Source organism: Podarcis muralis, chromosome 8, assembly GCF_964188315.1.
Source record: "Podarcis muralis chromosome 8, rPodMur119.hap1.1, whole genome shotgun sequence".
In the NCBI taxonomy this organism is placed as follows: Eukaryota; Metazoa; Chordata; class Lepidosauria; order Squamata; family Lacertidae; genus Podarcis; species Podarcis muralis.
This window is the reverse complement of record NC_135662.1, coordinates 3,603,728-3,626,090: the sequence shown is the minus strand read 5'-3', so window position 1 is coordinate 3,626,090 and position 22,363 is coordinate 3,603,728. Positions and strand designations below refer to the sequence as shown.

The window sequence follows — 22,363 nt, the reverse complement described above, 5'->3', positions numbered from 1 at the left end:
GTTCGAAAGCACACCGGTGCAAGTAGATAAATAGGTACCGCTCCGGCGGGAAGGTAAACGGCATTTCCGTGCGCTGCTCTGGTTTGCCAGAAGCGGCTTAGTCCTGCTGGCCACATGACCCGGAAGCTGTATGCCGGCTCCCTCGGCCAGTAAAGCGAGGTGAGTGCCGCAACCCCAGAGTAGGTCACGACTGGACCTAATGGTCAGGGGTCCCTTTACCTTTACCTTTTAAGAAGCTTTTGAGGCTGCTGGGTTTGTCTGGCATTTTTACAATCGAGCGGCATACAGGTTTCCTAAAGTAAATGAATAAAATAAAAGCCGCAGCCCCAATGAAGAGATCGCCTCCTTTCAGACCAGGATGAAAGGAGAGATCCCATGAGGTCATTTCAGGTCGTTCTGTGAAACTGACAGGGCGTGGATTCAGGAGAGATTGAAGAAAGGATCCCTTTTCTCAGCTTCGTGACTTGCAGAGAGTTTTGTTCATGGGAACATAGGAAACTGCCTTATAGTGAATCAGACAATCCATAGGAACATAAGAAGAGAATGGATGGGGTATAAATCATCATCATCATCACCATCTCCTGGGTGATGTGGATGTAATTAGGTAGCTGAATGTGCATGCATACTCCGCCCATTTCCCATCCTCTGTGCAGCCCCGGGCACTGGCAACCCATGCTATGCCACTGAAGCCATGCAAGTTGAGGACCACCACTGCCCTCCTGCAGGAGTGAGTTCTGCAGATTACTTACGCTGCATGAAGAAGGGCTTTCTTAGGAGAAAGGAGTGGGAAGCGAGGATGCTGGCACAGATCGCAGTGCATGCGTTGCACTCCTTCCTTGCATGTGTCTTTTGGCACCAAGCAACCATTTATTTCCTGGCAAACACAGGCTCGAAGGAACATGCAACAGGCACGTGGCAGTTTCTCGCTCCCAGCAGTTGCAACTGGTTTCACCTCAACAGGTAACATTGCACAAGGGAAGCGTGAATAGCTAAATCAAATCAACACCAAACTTCTCTTTCTTCTTTCATTTATTTCCCCCTGCTTTGGAAGAACATCTAAGCATGACATGATTCTGTTTTTCTTCTGTTCCGATGCTCGTAGGATGCTCACCTGCATCCTGCATAATACACTGATTTACTTTTACTTTGAACTTTTGTGTTAAGATTAACTTTTGCATTACGATTCCCCTGGGATGACTGCGTTAGTTAAGAGTTATCAGCAGGGCTGAATCTGAAGAAGGAGAATCAGGATTGCACCCCAAAGTGAGCAATGATCCGCATGAAGCAGCATGTAGAACCCTAAGACTGGATCATCTGTGCCCAACCCTCTTCAATGCAGGGATCTTTTCGCCCAGCGACCCTGAGATTCAAACCCAAGACCCCGCGATTAAGAGTCGCATCTTGTAGAACAGTATGATTATACAACAGAGAACTTCTAGTGGGTGGACCAGCGTGGGGGGTGAAAGCGATTTCTGTACAAAGCGGATGCCTGCTGATTTCTGGAACAATTAAGAACCCCTGCAATTATGAATTCAATGGTTTTGTGAGTTAATTAAGATTTAAGAATCTTTACAACAGCCACCTAATTTATGTTCTGGAAGCTAGAGCAAGCTTTCTTCAGAAGAGTGCTTGTTGCAGCCCAAGCTCCTGAATGTGATAAAAAGAAATAGTAAATGGGATGTGATACCATTCCTGTTATACGTTATCATTCCTGCACTGCAAGGGGTTGGACTAGATGACCCTTGGTGCCCCTTCTGACTCTGCAATTCTGTGATTCTGTGATCAAACGAAATTCTCATGGGTAAGATTTCAGGCAAGATTTCACATCACAGTGAATGCTTGATTTGGGGAGAGTAGAGGGGTAGCTACAGACCACAACTGGGTTAACCTGGAAACATTGCTAGTTAAGGTCTGCAGAAAACATGAAAACTCACGGCCTAGGACCCTCGTACCTATGGGACCGCCTCTCCCGGTATGCCCCGTGGAGGACCTTAAGGTCCATAAATAGCAACACCCTAGAGGTCCTGGGCCCTAAGGAAGGCAGATTAGCCTCAGCCAGAGCCAGGGCCTTTTCAACATTGGCTCCGGCCTGGTGGAACGCTCTGCCTCATGAGACCAGGGCCCTGCAGGATCTGATTTCTTTCTGCAGCGCCTGGCCTTTGGCTTGGAATCCACTTAATCCCCTTCCCCTCTTTCCTTTTTCCTTTCTCCTCCTGTGATGGAACTCCTATTTGAGGACTTCCCTGGCTTTTTTCTGGCCCACATAGGACCAGTCTGGATAGTTGGCCTTGGTGAAGACTTGACGTTTTCATCCCCAAAAAAGTTTTTGATTTGAGTTTCTACTGAAATGAGGCAGCATTTTAATGTTGTACTTAATCTTGTTTTTAAGTTGTATTTTAATCAATGGTTTTTATACCTGGTGTTAGCCACCCTGTGCCCGGTCTTAGCTGGGGAAGGTGGGGTATATTATATTATATTATTATTATTATTATTATTATTATTATTATTATTATTATTATTTAGCCAAGGTTACAATCTGCCTTTCGGCCACTTGTGTGCATAAAAATGCATATAATCATGAAAATGATGTACAAAAAAATCTTTATATGAGAGGGAATTGCTTGCAAAAAATGAGTGCGTGTGAGGAAAATATGCAATAAAATGTTGATAAAGTTTTGAGAGGGCTTTTTTAAAATCACGGGTAAATGCAGCAATGCGGAGAACTAAATTTAAGGTTGGGAAAGCGAGGAAACGAAATCAACAGGCTCGTGGATCCCTCTCCAAATGAGGCCCCAAAGATTGTCAAGCTTATATTTACTTCCCATGGCTGGACCCCTGTGTTTTATTGATGAAAACACGCTTTTCACACACAGATTATAACCAATTGAGGATGGGAATTAAAACAAGACTGGAGGATCCTAAGGAGGCTCAAATTTAGTTCTATCAAATCCACAGGACTTTAACTTCAGAGAAAATGCACTTAGGACAGGAATGTTCCTTTGAAATGAACTTAGAATTCAATTTCCCGCCCCCGGTGCCCCCCAGTGAATGTGATCTATAGTTTTATGGCCCCACAAATAGAAAAGGAGAACAATCTGGGTGAAAGTTCTTTTCCCGAAGCTTCAAGCTCCAACCCAGAGAATTGCGCTGGCAAGAGGAACCACGATGGCCAGCTCCACGTTGCCGAGCCACGTTCTGGCCGCTCCGTTCCGGTTGCAAAAGTCTCTCTGGCAACAGGAGGTGGAAACGCCGTGGAGGTTGGTTTCGGTGCATTCCGCCGCGCACGTCTTGGAGACATGTTCCGTGCTTGAGGAGCCTTGATTAACGAAGAAATAGCAAGGGAGAGGGAGGGGAGTTAAGGAGAAGGCTCACCTATTCCTGGTATGCTGTTCTGGCTCCCCACATCCTAATCCATAATCAATAGGCAACCTTGCAGCTTGTGACCTCATCTGAGAACGAAGGGATGTTGGCACATGTTGTTGCTAGGAAACCCAACCCTACCCAGAAGACTTAATCCTACTGAGAAGTTCCAGAGAAATGTGATCATGCGTTCCAGCTGTCCCCATTGACAAGGATATTCCCTGTTTCCTGATACAGTGGTACCTCGGGTTAAGAACTTAATTCGTTCCGGAGGTCCGTTCTTAACCTGAAACTGTTCTTAACCTGAAGCACCACTTTAGCTAATGGGGCCTCCCGCTGCCGCCGCGCCACCGGAGCACGATTTCTGTTCTCATCCTGAAGCAAAGTTCTTAACCCGAAGTACTATTTCTGGGTTAGCGGAGTCTGTAACCTGAAGCATATGTAACCCGAGGTACCACTGTACAGTCATACCCCATGTTACATTTGCTTCAGGTTGCGCGTTTTCAGGTTGTGTCCTGCGGCGACCCAGAAGTACCGGAAAGGGTTACTTCCGGGTTTTGCCGCTCGTGCATGTACAGATGCGCAAAATGACGTCACACGCATGCGCAGAAGTGGCAAATCGCGACCCACACGTTTGCAGACGTGGGTTGCGTTTCTTTCAGGTTGCGAACGGGGCTCCGGAACAGATCCCGTTCGCAACCAGAGGTACCACTGTAACTCTCCCTGATGAACCATTGTCTCTACTAGCAAGAGGTGGGTTCTGCTGTAGCAGGCAAAGACCCAGCAAGGGAACTTGATTCTGAGCTTTCAAGGAGTTTTTAAAGTAAATTTCTAGCCCTTGTAGAAGGAAAGTTAGGAAGCAAAAGGTGTAGGTACACTATTGGCAGCACCTGCCTACTGAGAAGTGAGCTTGCTCCCCAACCCCTTGTAGTGGGACATAGGAACTTGCCGTCTTCTGAGTCAGACCATTGGTCCATCTGACTCAGTATTGTCTACACTGACTGGCAGCCACCGGGAGATGCTGGCAAAGATTGAACCTGGGACCCTTTGCTTGCAAAGCAGATCCTCTACCAGCAAGCTATGGCCCTTACCCAGTGTTTTTAACCCAGGAATGGACTCCGTGTGGTCACTGGCAAGTGCGATAGAGAAATCTAAGGAGTCGTACACACATTCCAAGGAAGATGTGAGCAGCTTCCAAATGAGCCAAGATGTCCCTTCTGCAGACCATGAAGAAGGGACCTCCTCGTTCACTGGTAGTTGCTGTTTTTTCATCTTCCCTCATAGAGAAGTGGTTGTTGTACAGGCAAAATAGCCAAGGAATCCAGAATTTTAGTCCAAAATTCCAAAACATAGAACCAAAGAACAGAGTTCATGTTCATGCAAAAAAAGTTGTTGTCGTTGTTATTGTTATTGTTGTTGTTGTAAAGGTAAAGGGACCCCTGACCGTTAGGTCCAGTCTTGGCTGACTCTGGGGTTGCGGTGCTCATCTCGCTTTATTGGCCAAGGGAGCCGGCGTACAGCTTCCGGGTCATGTGGCCAGCATGACTAAGCCGCTTCCGGCGAACCAGCGCAGCGCACGGAAACGCCGTTTACCTTCCTGCCAGAGTGGTACCTATTTATCTACTTGCACTTTGACATGCTTTCAAACTGCTAGGTTGGCAGGAGCAGGGACTGAGCAACGGGAGCTCACCCCGTCGCGGGGATTCGAACCGCCGACCTTCTGATCAGCAAGTCCTAGGCTCAGTGGTTTAACCCACAGCGCCACCCACGCTGTTGTTACTACATAAATAAATTTGTACGGTGCTTTTTTTCTTTAAAAAATGTTTAGGGGTACTCTCATTTTGACTCAAGAAAACCACCATTTTATAGTTCCAATTGGGAAAGGTAAATACAGTAAATGGACAAAAGTACAAAGATTTAGGGGTATGCGTACCCCTGCATTCTCCCAGGAAAAAAAGCACTGAATTTGTATACCATTTTTTCTATCCATAGATCTCAGGGCCGTTCACAACATAAAATTACAATATAAAAAACACAAAATGCGTAATAAAAACAAGAACAAAAGGAAACTAATTACTCTGCTAATCCTAATGCAAATAAATCCCATCCATATTGCAAGGACTGCAATGCAAAGGCAGAGAGTGAGAGCGATGCAAGCCTTGCACTTGCGAAATGTTTAAAACATTTTTATGGCAATGCTGGGCAGGTTCAGTATCAGGTGCCTTGGCTGCTTGCCCGTCTTCCTTACCGCTCATTTCATATTGGATGCAAACCAGCTGCCGGGAGCGTGGCTGCTTTTCCGAAGGCGTGACTCGACTTACCCGTCTCCGATGGCCCAACCGTGGTCTTGCAGTACTTGTCAAGCTCTGAGCACACTGTGGGAATCATGCAGTGGGAGCTGTTCGAATGTGTGGCGCAAGAGTAGCATTTTAGCGAGAGAGCTGGAGGAGGAAGACGAGGAGAATTAATGCAAAAGCCCCCCATCGCTCGCAGTAAAATATATTGCTGTCCACTAAAGGTGTACCTCCATTGACAGGGGCAGTCTACCCCTATGAGAACAGGATAACGGACTAGGAGACCTGATCCAACAGCTCTTCTTACACCACTTGGACTGGGGCTATTATCCTTGTCCAACACGCTTGCAAACACTGAATTCTGACTGCCAAGCTCTACCCACTTCTCAATCACCAGATTTCTCCCCGGCAAGAACTCTATCCATAAATTATCGCATTCTGCCCTGCCTCCAGGTTAATCAGATTCCAGTGTTGCTCCGTCTCTCAGACTGCCAGATTCTTCCCCGACTCCACCGCCTTTGAAAAGCTGCGTGTCGGGCAGAAATTCAACAGGTGAGTCTTTCTCCCACCACACCATCAGGGTTTCTTCAGCTGTGATTCCTGCACTGCATGGGGTTGGACTAGATGACCACATGTGGTCCCTTCTCAGTCCTACAATTCTACGATTCTGTGATCCACACTGGGAATCATTTTACTTTTTACTCCCTGCCGTGCAGTTCTCAAAGCAAGGCGAGGGATCCTTGCGGCGGTGTGTATGGACAAAGAAAACAGTCTCCTTTCTCACCTTTGCCTGACCAAAGGACAGCAGCCAAAACCGTAACCAGAAGGATCCTCATCTTCTTCTGGTGACAAGAGGAAGCTGCTTCGCAGAATATATACAGGCACGCCCTAAATTCAGCTTCGGTCACCGTAAAGTCTGGCATTCACAGGACTGGGATCTAAATCAGGATTGCACCACTTGCAATAGCCTCAGCGTTACTTTTAAATAGTTTTTGGGTGTCGCGGTCTTCTACAGTCAGCGCCTAATTCCTGCGTCAAGAGGTGCTGGGATCAAACCTCTCTGGCTATTGCTTGCAAGCCCTTCTCGCTGGTATAATAAAGTCCTTGGAGTCTGTAATTTTTGTTGTTGTCATCACCATCATTATCCTCATTCTTTCATCGCTTTTTACAGTGCCTCGTACAGGGTAAAAATAGAAACAGGATGCACAGAGCCCAATATAAAAATACAGCAATAAAACAAGACCCAAAGCGCTCGTCCCAAAATAAAAAATGAGAAGATAATGCATCCTCTCTGGAGAGGAATGGCAAACCAAGCTGTGAAGACTACTCCAAAATGGCAAAACTGACTGGAAAGCTCAGGGACCAAGAATTCAAAAACTTCAAGAAAGAATTGGGGGGGGGGATTATAATTTATTTAGGAGAACACTGTAAGCAGATGAAAACATTGTTGTTTTGTTGTTTAGTCCTTTAGTCGTGTCCGCCTCTTTGTGACCCTCTGGACCAGAGCACGCCAGGCACTCCTGTCTTCCACTGCCTCCCACAGTTTGGTCAAACTCATGCTGGTAGCTTCAAGAACACTGTCCAACCATCTCGCCCTCTGTCATCCCCTTCTCTTTGTGCCCTCCATCTTTCCCAGCATCAGTGTCTTCTCCAGGGAGTCTTCTCTTCTCATGAGGTGGCCAAAGTCTTGGAGCCTCAGCTTCAGGATCTGTCCTTCCAGTGAGCACTCAGGGCTGATTTCCTTCAGAATGGAGAGGTTTGATCTTCTTGCAGTCCATGGGACTCTCAAGAGTCTCCTCCAGCACCAGAATTCAAAAGCATCCATTCTTCAGCGATCAGTCTTCTTTATGGTCCAGCTCTCACTTCCATACATCACTACTGGGAAAACCATAGCTTTAACTATACGGACAGAAGTTGCAGAAGTTGACAGTAGGACCAATGGAGGGGAATGGGGGGGTCTCGAGATTCAGAGTAATCTCTTTATATGTATTTGGTTTCGTTATAAATTTATATTTGTAAAATCAAATAAAAACGATTTCCAAAAAAAAGGGGAAAAAGAATGAGGAGCCTGGACAGAGGCTGAGGGCATAATTGGTTAACCTGCAAATCAAAGGCCGAAGGCCTGTGGGTTTTGTCTGCTGCCTCACAACTGACAATGGGGAAACCGGCATGCTGTCCTGGGGAGAGCATGCACAAGTGCGGGGCCACCACTGAACAGGCCCCTTCTCAGGTTGCCTCTCTGTGTGCTTCCCTCAAAGGCAACATCGTGGAGAAGGGAACTGCTCAGGACTTCGGGTTGACCATAATGGCCAGGGACCGGTCTCAAGTAGAATCAGGCCCCACTCAGGCTGCAGGGCAAATTTCTGCTCTTTGCAATGTGTTTGTGTGTGTCTATGAATTGATATAGCTACATGTGTCACATGTCTGTTTACATTCCAGCACAGTATGCTGGGAACTTCCATTGTCTGTATTGCTTTTGCTTTTCCCGTTCTGAGACGACACGAGAGAGAGACCACATGTTTCTTTGTCCTAATTTATGATTAATAAATCTGTAGTTGTAGTATGCTTCCACAAGCCTCACGCCTATTCTGTGCCGCAGTTCTCTCTGCTGATAGCGTGCCCTGGCTTTGAAGCCCGGGTTGCTGATTTACGTCAGAGCACGGGCCGATGGATGGAGACAGCTGGGTATTGCCAGCTGGCCTCTCGGCCCTCTGCATGTCGACAGGTTCTTCACCTCCCTATTCAACAACAACCTCCCTGCAAGGTAGGATAGGCTGAGAGCGAGTGACTGTCCCAAGGTCACCCGGTGAGCTTCACAGCCGCAGATTTTACACAGAAGTAGACTTACAATGGAATTCTCCTAGTTTGTTGCCACTGGCACGGTAGTAAACAGCGCTCCTAAATTCCAGCCAATTTTTGGTTCTGTAAATAAAGATCACCTGGTACAAAAAATAAATTCCTCGAAATCTATTGCTTTTTGTCACTGCAGTGTTCTTTTTTTCTTCATTCCAGTCAATGTCAACATGTTAGGGTTATTTAAAAAAAATGTCCTGTGTGTTTTCCCCATTATATTATTATTATTATTATTATTATTATTATTATTATTATTATTACTACTACTACTACTACTACTATTATTATATTGTTATTATTATATTATTATTATTATTATTATTATTATTATTATTATTATTACCTGACTTGCTGGGTTTTTTAATTTAATTTTTACACATAGAACAAGCTTCCTGCTTTTAATTTTCATGCACAACCCCATGAAGGGCTCTAAACTGGGGAGAGAGTTTACTGACACTCAAGGAGACTCGACACCCAAATAAGGCAAAAAGTATTGATGGAAACCAAAGAAATGTAAGATTTTGGAGCAAGTTGCTCCCACCTTTGTTTTCAGCACACGCATTTGAAAAACCCGAAGTCTGTCATAGACAAAAATACTCATATTTTAATGAACAGCTTTCCAGGAAACTTAACATCAAACAAGCTGTAAACAATCCATCGCCCAAGAACCCGAGTTCCTTGAATGTGACTTTAGAAAATTACTAGACCTCAGAGGACTTCTGAGAAGCCGGAATTGCGTTACAGGCGTGTTTGGTTCATGTGTGGCAAAAAGCACCAACAAAACTCCATTTGTAGCACCGCACTACCCTCAATTTGTAGGAATACACAAGCAAACTAGAAGCAATATTACCAGGATTGCGGCATAGTAGTATCATTCTTCCAGTAGAAATATTTGAACCACCCACGGCGATAACTTTGAAATATTATTTAAGAGTTCTTTTCATGGATAAACTTCCACTCCAGACTGACAGCACAAACCTTTGAAATCACCCTGTTCCCCTCAAACCCCAAATTCACGGCTAATGTTGTGCCTGCAAACAGGAATTTTCTGAACAAGGATGCCTTCTTAAATCAAACCACAATGATTACACTGAGATTGAACCAAGTGCTGTAGGTTTGTCAGTACATAGTGTAAACCAAAGGTTCTTCTGTGATTTCAAGTGACAGCCACCAAATGCTCTGGCAGGTAATGGTGGCGTTTTCCCTACTTTTTCATAAACGTAACTTCTCCTGCCTTCTGGCGCAGTAGGTGGCGATTTGGGCATTTCTTCCTATGGGTTTTGGAGGAAATTTGTTGTTTCGAAGGACTCACTTGTCTGCTCTCCATCTTTGCCCAAATGCCTAGACTCGTTTGACTACAGATACAGTTGCTCGCTTCAACGTATGCCCTAAAATATGGGTAGGCAAACTAGGCCCGGGGGCCAGATCTGGCCCAATCGCCTTCTCAATCCGGCCCACAGATGGCCCGGGAATTAGCGTGTTTTTACCTGAGTAGAATGTGTGCTTTTATTTAAAATGCATCTCTGGGTTATTTGTGGGGCACAGGAATTCGTTCATATTTTTCCCCCCAAAATATAGTCTGGCCCCCCACAAGGTCTAAGGGACAGTGGACCTGCCCCCTGCTGAAAAAGTTTGCTGACCCCTGCCCTAACAGGACCCAGGAGCTTTCAAAGCACAGCCAGAGATTCCCAAACTTGCAAAATTTGTGAAGCAAGGCATGGGATGAAGAGCATCTCTGATACAGAGGGCACAGACTAGATTAGGAAAACCTAACCAAAGCCAACACTTGCAAAGCAAGATATGTCAAGCTGTTACTTGTTATAATTGTGATGACAGAGACCATTTAAAGGCTCAGGAACCCATTGCAGGTGTTATGGGTTGAATAGGTACTGCACCTTTTCACAATATTCTAATTTTCTGAGATTGTTAATTTGGGGTTTTCATCAGCTGTACGCCATAATCATCACAATTATAACAAATAAAGGCTTGACATATCTTGCTTTGCATGTCATGAGTCTATCTCATATATTACCGTATTTTTCGCACCATAGGGCGCACCGGACCATAGGGCGCACCCAGTTTTTTGGGGGGGAAATAAAGGGAAAAAAATTATTTCCCCCCCAGGCGCGGGGCTGGGGGAAGCTCGAGCTTCCGCCGACCCCAGCCCCCAAACAGGCAGCTCTCTGCAAGTGGTGGGAGCGCTCCCGCTGCTTGCTGAGAGGTGCGCGAAGCCTGGACGTGCTGAGCTGAGCGTGCGCAGGCTTCAGCATGCAGGCAAGTCTCCGCAAGCAGCGGGAGCGCTCCCACTGCTTGCGGAGAGGTCCGCGAAGCCTGGACGTGCTGAGCTCAGCGCGCGCAGGCTTCAGCATGCAGGCAAGTCTCTGCAAGCAGCGGGAACGCTCCCGCTGCTTGCGGAGAGGTCCGCGAAGCCTGGACGTGCTGAGCTCAGCGCGCGCAGGCTTCAGCATGCAGGCAAGTCTCTGCAAGCAGCGGGAACGCTCCCGCTGCTTGCGGAGAGGTCCGCGAAGCCTGGACGTGCTGAGCTCAGCGTGCGCAGGCTTCAGCATGCAGGCAAGTCTCTGCAAGCAGCGGGAACGCTCCCACTGCTTGCGGAGAGGTCCGCGAAGCCTGGACGTGCTGAGCTCAGCGCGCGCAGGCTTCAGCATGCAGGCAAGTCTCTGCAAGCAGCGGGAACGCTCCCGCTGCTTGCGGAGAGGTCCGCGAAGCCTGGACGTGCTGAGCTCAGCGTGCGCAGGCTTCAGCATGCAGGCAAGTCTCTGCAAGCAGCGGGAACGCTCCCACTGCTTGTGGAGAGGTCCGCGAAGCCTGGACGTGCTGAGCTCAGCGCGCGCAGGCTTCAGCATGCAGGTAAGTCTCTGCAAGCAGCGGGAACGCTCCCGCTGCTTGCGGAGAGGTCCGCGAAGCCTGGACGTGCTGAGCTCAGCGCGCGCAGGCTTCAGCATGCAGGCAAGTCTCTGCAAGCAGCGGGAACGCGAAGCCTGGAGAGCGTGAGGGGTCGGTGCGCACCGACCCCTCTCACTCTCCAGGCTTCAGCGAAAGCCTGCATTCGCACCATAGGACGCACACACATTTCCCCTTCATTTTTGGAGGGGAAAAAGTGCGTCCTATGGTGCGAAAAATACGGTAGTTTTACCTTTTAAGTTGAGTTACTGAAAGAAATGAACTTTTCTACGATATTCTAATTTTTCGAGTTTCACCTGTACAATGGCTAGCGATACCTCTACTGTATCAAAGCATGACTTGGCTTAAATCATAATGGCTTCCCTCAAATAACCCTGGGATTATTATTATTATTTTCCATGTTTACAGACACACCTCGCCCCCACTGCAGAACCGTACAGTCAAACCTCGGACTCCGAATGCCTGTTTCAGAATGTTTTGGCTCCCGAACGTTGAAAACCCGAAAGTAAATGCTCTGGTTTTCGAACGTTTTTCAGAAGCCAAACATCCAACACAGCTTCTGCTGAGTGCAGGAAGCTCCTGAAACCAATCGGAAGCCAAGCCTTGGTTGTCGAACATTTCGGAAGCCGAATAGGCTTCTGGAGCGGATTCCGTTCAACAACCGAGGTTCGACTGGATCTGCTCAGGTCTTTTGAGGAGGAGAGGGAGCCACAAGCGGGGGAAATCAGTTTAAATCTGTGCTGCAGAAGGGACCAAAGAGCCATAGCTGTCAACTTACAGATTTGAAAATAAGGGACCAGCAGCCTTGAAAATAAGGGACCAGCAGCCAAAATAAGGGACCTGCAGCCTCACCTGTTCCAGGCACTCCAGTCTTCCTGTCCTCCTGCAGTCTGGTCAAACTCATGCTGGGTAGCTTCGAGAACACTGTCCAACCAACTTTGTAACCAGAGGTTCAACTGAATAGAATCTGAATCACATGCACCACAAGGCCTATGCAGCCTCAGCTTAAGATGGCTCCCCGGCCTGGCTTTGCACTGCGAAGTTTGCAGCAGCACGTGCAACAAAATGGCGTCCAGCATTCAAAAAAACCCTCAGCTTGCATTAACTAGCCACACACAAGGCATGCAAGCTCCACCCCCTAGTCGTTCTTAGACTTATTGGGTGAGCAACACAGCCAAGCAACACAGTTGGAGCCTCCCTCCTCCCTGGCCGGCAGGGAGGCAGGGAGAGGAGCTGCTTCCTTTGAAATTTAAGGGACATCATTTAAGGGACATCCATCAATAAGGGACAGCAGCGGGACATGGTGCTGGAATAAGGGACTGCCCCTTCAAATAAGGGACACTTGACAGCTATGCAAAGAGCCCCCTGTTTCAGCCACAGAGCCCCCAAGAAGAGACTGGCAATTTGGCTCCCCATCTTAGACCTTTTTGCACAAAACACAGGCACCACGCCTTCCTTTAGAGATGTATTTTTTGCTTGCAAAAGAAAACAAACGGTCACAACGAAGGCACGAAAATGAGGTAGCCGGGATCTCCTCAGAATACAAAATCTTCGTCTGCCATATCTATCGCCCACGCAAATTTTTCCCTCTGGGTCTTGTTAAAAATCTTCTCAATGGGCACGCAAAACCTTTTACACCTGTGGGCAGAAAAAGCACGTCAGGGCGCCTTTTTGGTATCAAAGCCGGGCTTCTTGGGCTTTGGGTTCAGGTCTTACGCAACCCCCTGCTTTGAAAAGAGCTGCAGTGGTTGGAAGTTCATTTCCGGGCCCAGTTCAAGATGCTTGTATGGGTGTTTGAAGCCCCAAATAACTCAGGTCCCGAATAAGTGAAGGGCCCCCTCCTTCCCTACGGACCCTCTCAGGTGCAGAGATCGGGAGAGGGGGCCCTCTTGGTAGTTCCTCCACCCTCAGAGACTCAGAGGGTGGTGGCCCAGGGGGACAGGGCCTTCTCTGTGGTGGCCCCTAAGCTGTGCAACTCCCTCCCCACAGAATTGCGCCTGGCACCTTCATAGCACAGCTTCCGGAGGATGCTGAAGATGCACCTCTTTGCCCTGGCCTTTGAGGTGTATGTTTTTAGGACCCTGTGCCCGTATGTTGTTCCAAACAGTTTTTAAGACTGCATTTTACTTGTTGCAACTTTAGGGCGGACTTTAGGGCGGAGGGCAGGAAAATCCTAGCAACCATGACCGGGCTTCCGCTTTTGCACCAAACACACAGCAGAACCGTCCTTTCCCAGGCATGTCAACCCACCAGGCCACACTGATGCGCGGGTCCAGGTAATTCAGCTTGGAGGTGCCCAGAGCGATCTGTTTGTTCTCCTCTTTGTCCGTGGCTTGCAGGACCAGCTTCTCCAGCTGCTCTTCCAACTTCTCCACGTGCTTCTGCTTCTTTTCTAAAGCCCTGGTTCGGAAGAGAGGCACCGCGCACGTGAGAACGCAACAGGGGCCGACAAAGCGAGCCGCTAGTCCTCATGGTTCGCTACCAGAATAGCTTGGCAGGTGCTGCTCTGTTTCCTTATTCACATTCCGACTCTGCCCTCTGTCGCTGTAGTCCAGGCATAGGCAAACTCGGCCCACCAGCTGTTTTGGGACTACAGTTCCCATCATCCCTGACCACTGGCCCTGTTAGTTAGGGGTGATGGGAGTTGTAGTCCCAAAACAGCTGGAGGGCCGAGTTTGCCTATGCCTGCTATAGTCTAAGATTTCAGGCTGCTTGGCTGTTTATTTATTTAACAAAACTTATATACAGCTTCATTGTAAAAGCAAACCACCACCGCCACCCCAAAGTAATTTACAAAAATAAAATTACTTTCCAGTTTTAAAAGGCAAGTTACAGGACACAAAAAGAGGCCTGTCGAATTAGGACATGACAAGAGGTTTGTAACATTTTGCACAGCGAGTTTGGCTGGCAGCCAATCTGGGATAGATGAAACGATGTGCATTGCTTTGTAACGATTTGTTGGGTCTCTGGACCGTTATAAAGATTGATTGATTGATTGATTGATTGATGAAAAGGAAGGGGGTATTCATAAAACGCAGGCTTAATTTCTGGAATTCAATCTGCTGAGTTGTGGCGAAGAGCACTGGCGTAGACGAAGGAGGAAAGGTCCGCTAACAACCATGAAGGCCATATAGAACCTCCAGCGCCAGGGGCATTATACCTGCTGGGAAGCAACAGCAGCGGAGAGGGCGGTGGCTGCCTTCATAACCTACTTGCTGGTTTTCTGGAGGCATTTGGTTGGCAGGGCCCTGGCCATTGATCTGATCCAGCACCCTGGCTCTCCTTTCGTTGTTTTGTTTTGTTTTTCTTTTCTTTTGTTTTTCGTTCAGCCCGGACACTGAGGTCCAGCGCCAAGGGCCTTCTGGCGGTTCCCTCACTGCGAGAAGCCAAGTGACAGGGAACCAGGCAGAGGGCCTTCTCGGTGGTGGCACCTACCCTGTGGAACGCCCTCCCACCAGATGTCAAAGAGAAAAACAACTACCAAACTTTTAGAAGACATCTGAAGGCAGCCCTGTTTAGGGAAGCGTTTAATGTTTAATAGGTTATTTTAGTGTTTTGTTGGAAGCCGCCCAGAGTGGCTGGGGAAACCCAGCCAGATGGGTGGGGTATAAATAAATTATTATTATTATTCTTATTATTATTATTCTTATTATTATTACTCTAGCATATAATGATGTTTATCGCATAAGTGACCCCTTTGCCAAGGTTACCCTGCAAGCACCTGAATATGGGAAAAACCACCATCCTGAATTAGTTCCACACATGCCAGTTCTATGGCAAACCTCCTAACACTTAATTGAAAGGATAACCCAGGACGCAAAAGGAACCGGCTTCACTCACGCTTTAGATTTCACATCCCTTTTACATCTGGAATCTGCCTTCGCCTTCTTGAGCTCCAGCTTTGCATCGCACAACTGGTCCCTTTTGACGTTGATCTGGAACGGCAAAAAGCATGGCGGGTTCAGGTCTTGTCTTTCTAGGCAAGTGTGGATGTGCTAGAAGTTCTTCTCCGCATTCCTGTCTTGCACCCAGCTTAACTGTCTCGCCAGAGTGGTGCATGCTCTGGTTATCTCCTGCTTGGACTACTGCAATGCGCTCTATGTGGGGCTACCTTTGAAGGTGACCCGGAAACTGCAATTAATCCAGAATGCAGCAGCTAGACTGGTGACTGGGAGCGGCCGCTGAGACCACATGACACCGGTCTTGAAAGACCTACACTGGCTCCCAGTACGTTTCTGAGCACAATTCAAAGTGTTGGTGCTGACCTTTAAAGCCCTAAACGGCCTCAGCCCAGTATACCTGAAGGAGCGTCTCCACCCCCATCGTTCAGCCCAGACACTGAGATCCAGCGCCGAGGGCCTTCTGGCGGTTCCCTTCCTGCGAGAAGCCAAGTTACAGGGAACCAGACAGAGGGCCTTCTCGGTGGTGGCACCCACCCGGTCGAATGCCCTCCCATCAGATGTCAAGGAAATAAACAACTATCCGACTTTTAGAAGAGATCTGAAGGCAGACCTGTTTACGGAGGTTTTTAATGTTTGAATGTTTTAACATGTTTTTAATTTTATCGTGCTTTTAATATTCTATTGGGAGCTGCCCAGAATTTATTTATACCCACGGGGTATAAATAAATTATTATTATTATTATTATTATTATTATTATTATTATTATTATCAATCACCCAGCTGTTCAGCCCCAACAGTAGGGCAGTATATAAATTCAAATTCAAATTCTTATTTATCGCCTGTGTGTTTGCTGCCCTTGGGTCCCCTTCAGGAGGAAGGCTGGGTTATAAAGTTTTTAACGTGTGACATTTTAATGTATTTGAGATCTTTGTTGGAAGCCGCCCAGAGTAGCTGGGGAAACTCAGCCAGAAGGGCAGGGTACAAATAAATTATTATTATTATTATTATTATTATTATTATTATTATTATTATTGTTATTATTATTATCAACCCAGCTGTTCAGCCCCAACAGCGCACCAGTAGAGCTTTGTGCAAGAAAATCAGGAGATAAGAAAATCAGATGGAGATAAGCCCTTGGATTGTCTCAGCGCCCGGCTCTGCTGGGTTACCTTAGCCTGGAGGTTTTGCATGGACTTCTCGAAGGTTTTCGGAGTTGCCCGCTGGTGGTTGCAAAGGATGGCGACTGCGCGGTTGGCTCGGTTGTAGGAGAGGAGCTTGGCAGACACGTTGTCGTCCTCTGTCAGGAACCAAAAGGCAAGTCTGAGGTCGGCATTTGTGTAGGTGTATCTGTGTTTCTGTAGGGACTCGGGTGGCGCTGTGGGTTAAACCACAGAGCCTAGGACTTGCCGATCAGAAGGTCGGTGGTTCGAATCCGCTGACAGGGTGAGCTCCCGTTGCTCGGTCCCTGCTCCTGCCAACCTAGCATTTCAAAACCATGTCAAAGTGCAAGTAGATAAATAGGCACCGCTCCGGCGGGAAGGTAAACGGCGTTTCCGTGTGCTACTCTAGTTTGCCAGAAGCGGCTTAGTCCTGCTGGCCACATGACCCGGAAGCTGTACTTTAAAGCCTTTAAAGCGAGATGAGCGCCGCAACCCCAGAGTCGGCCACGACTGGACCTAATGGTTAGGGGTCCCTTTACCTTTACCTGTGTTTCTGACACAGCCTCTGACACAGGTGCTGTCAGGAGCCAGCACTATTGCACCAGGCACCAGCCTCGTTGCAAATGCAAGAATTCATAGGAACACTGAAACTTTTCTGATAAAACCGGTAGCCCTTCCATCCCAGCATTGCCAACACTGACTTGCAGCCACAGGGGTCGACAGCACGACCTTCCCCATCTATGCCAGGGGCTCTCCCAGTTTCTGACAACAGACCCCACCCTCTTGTGTCTCTGAATACCAGTTGCTCGTAGGGCCGGGCAATATATCGACATTTCGTCCCAAACTGGTTTGAAGTCCGTATCGCGATAACATTTTCTAAACATATGACCTGGCAATATATCACAAATCGTGGTCTGTGTGTGTGTGTGTGTGTGTGTGTGTGTGTGTGTGCTATGCAAAAATCGCCATGTGGGAAAAACCATGAAGGCAGTGAAGGCTCCATCCTTATTTCAGACCTCGTGATACATCACAATGTTTAGCTGGTGATATATTGCGATGTTGAAAACCAGGTATCACCTAGTCGCTAGGGATCGTAAGATCTCTCCCCTTGTGGCCTTCACAGAGGATAAAGTTCCCAAGGTCTCCTAGTCACAACAGCTACATTCTGCCTTGACTGTTGGAGCAGGAATGTTCCTGAAGGCTAGATCCTGGAAACGCAAGCGGGGAAAAGTGATCTTGTGCTCAAACCCTGCTTGGGGCTTCCCAGACACATCTGCTTGGCCACGGTGAGGACAGGAAAATGGATCTGATAGGATCTTGGCCTGATCCTGCAGCCAGACCCTTCTTACATTCTCCTAAACTTGAACACCACCAAAATTCAAGAGGGATTTGACGTTGCATTCCGCATTTGGAACAGGAGCACATCTCCCTCCCATCTCAAAAATGTGTGTACAGTGGTACCTCGGGTTACGAACTTAATTTGTTCCGGAGGTCCGTTCTTAACCCGAAACCATTCTTAACCTGAGGCGCACTTTCGCTAATGGGGCCTGCCGCCGCGCAATTTCCATTTGCATCCTGGGGCAAAGTTCTCAACCCGAGGTACTACTTCCAGGTTAGCGGAGTTTGTAACCCGAAGCGTTTGTTACCCGAAGCGTTTGAAACCCGAGGTACCACTGTATTAGTATTTACAGTCATACCTTGGGTTACAGCTGCTTCAAGTTGCGTTTTTTTGGGTTACGGACCACCGAAACCCGGAAGTACCGGAAGGAGTTCCTTCCGGGTTTCAGTGGTCGCGCATGCGCAGAAGTGCTAAATTGCTCTTTGCACATGCGCAGAAGCACCAAATTGCAACCCGCGTGTGCGCAGAAGGGGGTTACGAACGCTGCGGGTTGCGACTGTGCATCCCGCACGGATCACGTTCGCAACCCGAGCATCCACTGTATTCTGGATGACCCAGCCAGACGGGTGGGGTATTATTATTACCGTTACTAACTGCTGCTATTCTAGAGACCCTGCAGAGTCTTGCTGGAATTAAGTCCAGCCTGTGCAGCAGAAAAGTTTGCCCTGAGCCTGTTTACCATTTGTAAGGGCATCCAGCTGCTCCTGCAGGGTGATGGAGGCATTGTAGGTCCTGAAGACCTTGGCTGTCAAACCTTCCATCAGGTCCTGGAGATGTTTGTTCAGGGTTGAGGTCTGGAAAGGAAAGGAAGTTAATTAATTAATTAATCATTATTTGACAAAGTAATAATCATAAATAAATAAGAATAAAAACGTGCCGGCCAAAAGTCCAGAGGTAGCATTATTATCAATTTACGATGGGTGTGGAAGGTTCGCAGGCTCTCAAATTTATCGGCAGCTGCACAAATTATTATAAGCCAGGGCAAGCAGAATATAAAATGGAGGAATGGTACAAAGAGGTTTGGGATATAGCTATAATGATAAATTAACATGTGCCATTAAGGTAAGATGGGGAATACGCAGAAGAAATTATTTTGAGGAGGTACGGAGGGTGTCTGCAGAATTTGTACTGTTAAAAACAGAAAGGGATCAAACCATCGCAAGAGGTGTTGAAATTTTGGGAGGTTGGATGGTTACAACGGAATGGTCTCGGTGGTGAGGTGCACATTTTTTATTCAGGATTTGAAGTTTAGGGGGGAAAGGCAGGGGAACTCCACTTAAGGAACTTACGGCAGTGGAAATGGGGTTGTTCCTAAGTCAGGTGTCCCCAAACTCGGCCCTCCAGCTGTTTTGGGACTACAGTTCCCATCATCCCTGACCACTGGTCCTGTTAGCTAGGGGTAATGGGAGTTGCAGTCCCAAAACAGCTGGAGGGCCGAGTTTGGGGACGCCTGTCCTAAGCAATGACTCATTTATGGGCTGACCAGACCCAGGCTTGCTTAGCTTAATAATAATAGAATTGCAGAGTTTGAAGGGGCTCCGAGCATCATCCAGTCCAATGCCCTGCAATGCAGGAATCTCATCGAAAGCATCCCTGACAGATGGCCACCCAACCTCTGCTTAAAAACCTCCAAGGAAGGAGAGCCCGCCATCTCTCGAAGGAGTCCATTCCACCGTCGAACAGCTCTTACCGTCAGAAATACTATTATAATAATTTATCACTTGTAGACAGCATCTTAAAAAGCAGAGACATCACCTTGCCAACAAAGGTCCGTATAGTTCAAGCTATGGTTTTCCCAGTAGTGATGTATGGAAGTGAGAGCTGGACCATCAAGAAGGCTGATCGCCGAAGAATTGATGCTTTTGAATTATGGTGCTGGAGGAGACTCTTGAGAGTCCCATGGACTGCAAGAAGATCAAACCTATCCATTCTTAAGGAAATCAGCCCTGATGTTGGGAAAGATGGCCCTCCTGTCTTCCACTGCCTCCCGCAGTTTGGTCAAACTCATGCTGGTAGCTTCGAGAACACTGTCCCACCATCTCGTCCTCTGTCGTCCCCTTCTCCTTGTGCCCTCCATCTTTCCCAACATCAGGGTCTTTTCCAGGAAGTCTTCTCTTCTCATGAGGTGGCCAAAGTCTTGGAGCCTCAGCTTCAGGATTTGTCCTTCCAGTGAGCACTCAGGGCTGATTTCCTTAAGAATGGATGCGTTTGATCTTCTTGCAGTCCGTGGGACTCTCAAGAGTCTCCTCCAGCACCAGAATTCAAAAGCACCCATTCTCCGGCGATCAGCCTTCTTTATGGTCCAGCTCTCACTTCCATACATCACTACTGGGAAAACCATGGCTTTGACTATGCGGACCTTTGTTGGCAAGGTGATGTCTCTGCTTTTTAAGATGCTGTCTAGGTTTGTCATTGCTTTTCTCCCTCTGCTATTGCCTGGAGAATTTGGGCATTCAAAAATACCCAGGATCAAAACATTTGTGAAGGTCAGCCCAAACTTACAGACAGCCTGTCGAAAAGATCGTCCCCGGGTCCTTTGTTCTCCATGAACAGCTGCAAATTCTTGAACACCTGCAATGATCAAGAAGGAAATTCTGAGAGCGAGGTCAGCTCAGGAGAATGGCAGGAGTAAGTAAAGCGACTCACAAGTAAAGGCTGTCAAGAGGGATAAAAGCCAAATATATCTTTGCGGGAGATCACTGGAGCTTTACTTCATTTACAAATTATCCAGAAGCCCAAAGGCCAGTTCCAAAGGTTGATACTAACTCGTGGATCGCTTAATAAGGGCATTCTTTATAGATGTAAACTGATTTTTTTTAAAAAGGTTTTATTCAGGATTTTCTTTTGTTACAAAACAAGCAAATAAACAAGGAAAAGCACATATAGCGCCTTTGTTACAAGTTGTGGTGTATGTAGAGGAATAAGGGACGTGGGTGGCGCTGTGGGTTAAACCACAGAGCCTAGGGCTTGCCGATCAGAAGGTCGGCAGTTCAAATCCCCGTGACAGGGTGAGTTCCCGTTGCTGAGTCCCTGCTCCTGCCAACTTAGCAGTTCGAAAGCACGTCAAAGTGCAAGTAGATAAATAGGTACCGCTCCTGCGGGAAGGTAAACGGCATTTCCGTGCGCTGCTCTGGTTCGCCAGAAGCAGCTTAGTCATGCTGGCCACATGACCCGGAAGCTGTACGCCGGCTCCCTCAGCCAGTAAAGCGAGATGAGCGCTGCAACCCCAGAGTCGGCCACGACTGGACTAATGGTCAGGGGTCCCTTTAACTTTTCTATATATACAGGTTTTCATAATGTCTTTTTTTGTGTCCTCCAGGAAAATTTAAAGAACAAAAATAAGATCTATATTTTTTAAAAAAGATGGGCTTTCCAGAAACACTGTCATAGAAACAGCTTCAAACGCCGCAAAGGAAAGTCAAATTCACAATCGCCCAACATGAGCAAGGACAACTCTCTGTCATTTTCACTGCTGGGAAGCTGCAAAGAGCTGGGCTTTTAAGGAGATAACTTTCGGCATCTGTATTACAGATGGCTTTAGATGTTGTAACTGCTTTATCTATTTTATTACTAGGCTATCTCTCAGTATGCTTTTTATTATGTTTCTTTTTTATCATTGACGTTCTGTAATGTGCTTTTAACGCTATAAACTGCCCTGTGATCTACTGATAAAGGGTAGTATGTTAATTCAAATTCTAATTCTTATGTATCGCCTGTGTGTTTGCTGCCGTGGGTCCCCTTCAGGAGGAAGGCTGGGTTATAAACTTACATAATACAGTGGTGCCTCGCAAGACGAAATTAATTCGTTCCGCGAGTTTTGTCGTCTTGCGATTTTTTTCGTCTTGCGAAGCACGGTGTCGGGAAAGTTTTGGAAAAGCTTCAAAAATCACCAAAGTCTTCAAAAACCTCAAAAAAGGCTACCACACCGTGTGCTATGAGTTGCTCCTCGAAGTCAAGTCGCAACTGTATTAACGGTTTTAAGAAAAAGGAAACAAACTTGCAAGACGTTTCCGTCTTGCGAAGCAAGCCCATAGGGAAAATCGTCTTGCGAAGCAGCTCAAAAAACAAAAAACCCTTTCGTCTTGCGAGTTTTCCGTCTTGTGAGGCATTCGTCTTGCGAGGTACCACTGTACAAATAAATTATTATTATTATTATTATTATTAATTGGTTCTGTTGCAGAGGGAGAATGGTGCCCACCGACCCAAGGAACTGCCTGCATCCCTCCTCTCCAGCGACGCTGCCTCTCTCTCACCTGCTTCTCCACAGGCACCAGGTTGTAGTAGCGAATGCAGTCCTTGCCCAGGAAGTCAAACTCCACCACGTTCTCCTTCCCGCCCATTCGAGGGTGGAGCCTCAGGTGCTCGACGCGGAGGGAGCAGCAGCCCACCGTATCCGCCGTCTCCCCTTCCTCCTTTTCATTCCCCGCTCTCAGGGCCAGCTGGGGAGGGACACAATAATAATTTATAATAAC

The 22,363-nt window shown here is 47.4% G+C and overlaps 1 protein-coding gene across 2 annotated transcripts in view; it reads right to left on the bottom strand.

The window, feature by feature from the left end:
- Positions 1 to 12,881: 12,881 nt before the first annotated feature.
- The window catches only part of TOP1MT (DNA topoisomerase I mitochondrial), a 39,454-nt gene continuing 29,972 nt past the window's right edge, over positions 12,882 to 22,363 (bottom strand). For both annotated transcript variants that reach the window (XM_077932690.1, XM_028736042.2), the window contains 7 exons: positions 22,145 to 22,330; positions 20,394 to 20,462; positions 18,571 to 18,685; positions 16,502 to 16,629; positions 15,270 to 15,364; positions 13,680 to 13,829; positions 12,882 to 13,067 (listed from right to left, as the gene is read on the bottom strand). In XM_077932690.1, coding sequence (XP_077788816.1) covers positions 12,965 to 13,067; positions 13,680 to 13,829; positions 15,270 to 15,364; positions 16,502 to 16,629; positions 18,571 to 18,685; positions 20,394 to 20,462; positions 22,145 to 22,330 — 846 coding nt within the window. In that variant the 3' untranslated portion in view covers positions 12,882 to 12,964. The remainder of the gene's footprint in view (positions 13,068 to 13,679; positions 13,830 to 15,269; positions 15,365 to 16,501; positions 16,630 to 18,570; positions 18,686 to 20,393; positions 20,463 to 22,144; positions 22,331 to 22,363) is intronic.